General features: G+C 43.0%; 1 protein-coding gene across 1 annotated transcript in view; it reads right to left on the bottom strand.

Moving 5' to 3' along the window:
• The window catches only part of GPN3 (GPN-loop GTPase 3), a 23,005-nt gene that overhangs the window by 6,813 nt on the left and 12,838 nt on the right, over nt 1-3,354 (bottom strand). Inside the window, exons 4-6 of the mRNA XM_012809008.1 lie at nt 2,328-2,452; nt 675-790; nt 431-527 (exon numbers count right to left, since the gene is read on the bottom strand). Of these exons, the coding sequence (XP_012664462.1) occupies nt 431-527; nt 675-790; nt 2,328-2,452 (338 nt within the window). The remainder of the gene's footprint in view (nt 1-430; nt 528-674; nt 791-2,327; nt 2,453-3,354) is intronic.

Below are 3,354 nucleotides of genomic sequence, written 5' to 3'. Positions count from 1 at the left end.
GGGTCCGGGCTGGGGATTCAAACCCACCACCTTAGGTGTACGTGGCTGGCGCCTTAGCCGGTTGAGCTATAGGCGCCGAGCCAGACAATTGTACTTCTGATTACCACAGGCCCTCTCTATTCCCTTCCCTTTTGGAGAAAATTAGGGTGGACTGCCTGTGCGCCAGGGATCCTCAAACTTTTTAAACAGGGGCCAGTTCACTGTCCCTCAGACCATTGGAGGGTCGGACTACGGGCCCCGGGACAAGTCGGCTGCTAAAGAGGACAGGCAGTGGTGGCAAAAACACCCGGTGGGCCCGATAAATGTCCTTGGCAGCCCAGGGGCCATAGTGTGAAGATGCAAATACTTGAGCAGGTCATTTCGAAAAAACTTAATGTAAAAAAAGAAAAAAATAAATAAATAAAAAGAAAACCTAATGTAAAAAGCTTACCAGTCCACATACAGCTTTAGTGAGTTTTTTGAATTTTTTGCTTCTTAAGGCACTTGTAGAATCTTCTAACAAAGAATACATGTCTGGATCTAGAAATCTGTAAAAGAAAGATAGAAAACTGATGAGTAAAAGGAAAAATAAATCAGCAAACTAGATTTAGAGACTGAGCAAACCTCACAATTAAATAAAACAGGAAATTTGCCTCTATAGTTGAGATCTGATGACAACAGAACAGTGAACTCACTTTTCAATTTCCTTTTTTGCTTTCTTACTCAGCAGATCCATTTTTGTCATGATGTTAACTTGTGGAATTTCTAGAGAGATCATGGCACTCAAGGCTGCCAAAATGCCAGAAATAAACTGAAGAAGGAAACAGAAAAGGGCAGATGAATCAACAAAGTTACCTGGCCTCTACATAAAGAGAAGCTTCAATTCCCCATGGGAACAAAACTGGCCAAAGTAAAAGAAATGCTAATATTAAAGAAAAACTGGCTGGCCAAGCATGGCGGCTCATGCCTGTAATCCTAGCACTTAGAAATTGAGGCAGGAGGATCACTTGTGTTTAGGAGCTCAAGACCAGCCTGAGCAAGAAAAAGACTCCAATCTCTACTAAAAATAGAAAAACTAGCCAGGTCTGGTCATGCAGGCCTATATTTCTAGCTACTCAGGAGGCTGAGGCAGGAGGACTGTTTGAGCCCAGGAGTCTGAGGTTTCAGTGAGCTATTGTGACACCACTGCACTCTAGCTGGGGTGACAGAGTGGGACTATCTTAGAACAAAAGAATACAAAACAAAAACAAAACAAAGAAAAATTGCCCTTAAGCAGATGCCTGACCCTTTATTCCTAAAGGAGGAGAAAGAGGGAAAAATATAGATTTAATCTTTTAATCTATAGTGATCACAAATACCAATTTAGATAGTATACCTAACCCCCTTTCCTATTTTATATTCTTCAAGAGCTATTTTTTTTTTTTTGAGACAGAGACTCAAGCTTTCCACCGGGTAGAGTGCTGTGACATCACAGCTCACAGCAACCTCCAACTCCTGGGCTCAAGTGAGTCTCCTGCCTCAGCCTCCCAAGTAGCTGGGACCACAGGCGCCCACCACAATGCCCGGCTATTTTTTGGTTGTAGCCATCATTGTTGTTTGGCGGGCCTGGGCTGGATTCAAACCCAACACCTTAGGTGCATGTGGCTGGCACCTTAGCCACTTGAGCCACAGGCACCGAGCCAAGAGCTATTAATAAAATTTGATATAGATAGATCACAGACTGGACAAAAGGTCCTCAGGAAAAAAAACTGTTTTTTGAGAGAGTCTCACTCTGTTGCACCAGGGTAGAGTACCATGGCATCACAATTCACAGCAACCTTAAACTCCTTGGCTCAAGTGATCTTCTTGCCTCAGCCTCCCAAGCACCTGGGACTACATACATGTGCCACCAAGTCTGGCTAGTTCTTTTTTTTTTTTTGCAGTTTTTGGCCGGGACTGGCACCCTACTCCTTTGAGCCACAGGCGCCGTGCTGGCTAGTTCTTCTATTTTCAGTAGAGACAGGGTCTCACTCTTAATCAGGCTGGTCTCAAAATCCTGAGCTTAAGTAATCACCCACCTTGGCCTCCCAGAGAGCTAGGATTTATAGGTACAAGCTACCTTGCCTAGCCTGATCCTCAGAAAATTAAAAACAGGTCCTTGATTTTTCTTGGTAAGCAGTTTCACCAATTTATGACATCATAATTTACTATTTTTTAGTTCAAAATAACATTATCACAATAGTTTAATAAAGGATACTGAATAACTCTGGAATAGTTTGTGAAATGTACAGAATGTTATAATAATTAAAAGAGACTGTCATCTACTTGTACCTATGGTTGAAATATGTATAACAGATTGATTTACAGACCTTGAATGACTCCACCATGAACTGAGAATCAACAAGAAAAACTCCACAGACTCGGAACTCCCACTGTTCTAATTGTTGGACCAGATGTTTCATCACAGGTAGGTGAGTGTACAACTCAATCTGACCTACATAAGGAACATTACAAGAAGATTATAGTTCTATTTTTTATTTTGGTTTGTATTTTTTTGAGACACAATCTTGCTCTATCACCCCAGCGAGAGTACATTGGTATTACCACAGCTCACTACAACCTCAAACTCCTGGGCATAAGTGATCCTCTTGCCTCAGCCTCCCAGAGTGCCAGGATCACATGTGTGAGCAACCACACCTGGCCAATAATACTATCAACAGGAAATAGGGCAAATCACCAACTTAGAGAAACAGATTTTCCCAGTAAGATAAGAAAAAATGATGAAAATTCAATTCCTGATAATATGTTGAATTTTATGGATAGCCTCTCAAAGCAATCATAAAATCTGACATAACAACACCAAAGGAAGCCCAAGCAAACTATCCAGTTTTATGTAGAAAATGAGGTTTTTTGCTGGGCATGGTGGCTCATGCCTATAATCTCTGCACTTTGGGAGGCCAAGGTAGAAAGACTACTTGAGGCCAAGAGTTCAAAACCAGTCCAGTCAACATAGGAAGATCCTATCTCTAAAAAAAAAATAAAAATTAAGCAGGTGTGATAGCTCACACCTGTACTCCTGGGTACTTGGGAGACTGAGACATACACATATCTGGAGCCCAGGAGTTTGAAATTGCCATGAGCTGTGACTGCAACACAATAGTCTAGCCTGGACAACAGAGCAAGATGCTGTCTATAAAAAAAAGGGGGGGGGCTCGCGCCTGTGGCTCAAGTGGCTAAGGCGCCAGCCACATACACCTAAGGTGGCGAGTTCGAATCCAGCCCAGGCCTGCCAAAGAACAATGATGGCTGCAACCAAAAAACAGCCGGGCGTTGTAGCGGGCGCCTGTGGTCCCAGCTACTTGGGAGGCTGAGGCAGGAGACTCACTTGAGTCCAGG

The sequence above is a fragment of the Otolemur garnettii genome, unplaced genomic scaffold (assembly GCF_000181295.1).
Source record: "Otolemur garnettii isolate 467f Iridium unplaced genomic scaffold, OtoGar3 scaffold00099, whole genome shotgun sequence".
Lineage (NCBI taxonomy): Eukaryota > Metazoa > Chordata > Mammalia > Primates > Galagidae > Otolemur > Otolemur garnettii.
The sequence above is the reverse complement of the archived record's forward strand: the minus strand, read 5'-3'. Positions and strand labels throughout refer to the sequence as shown.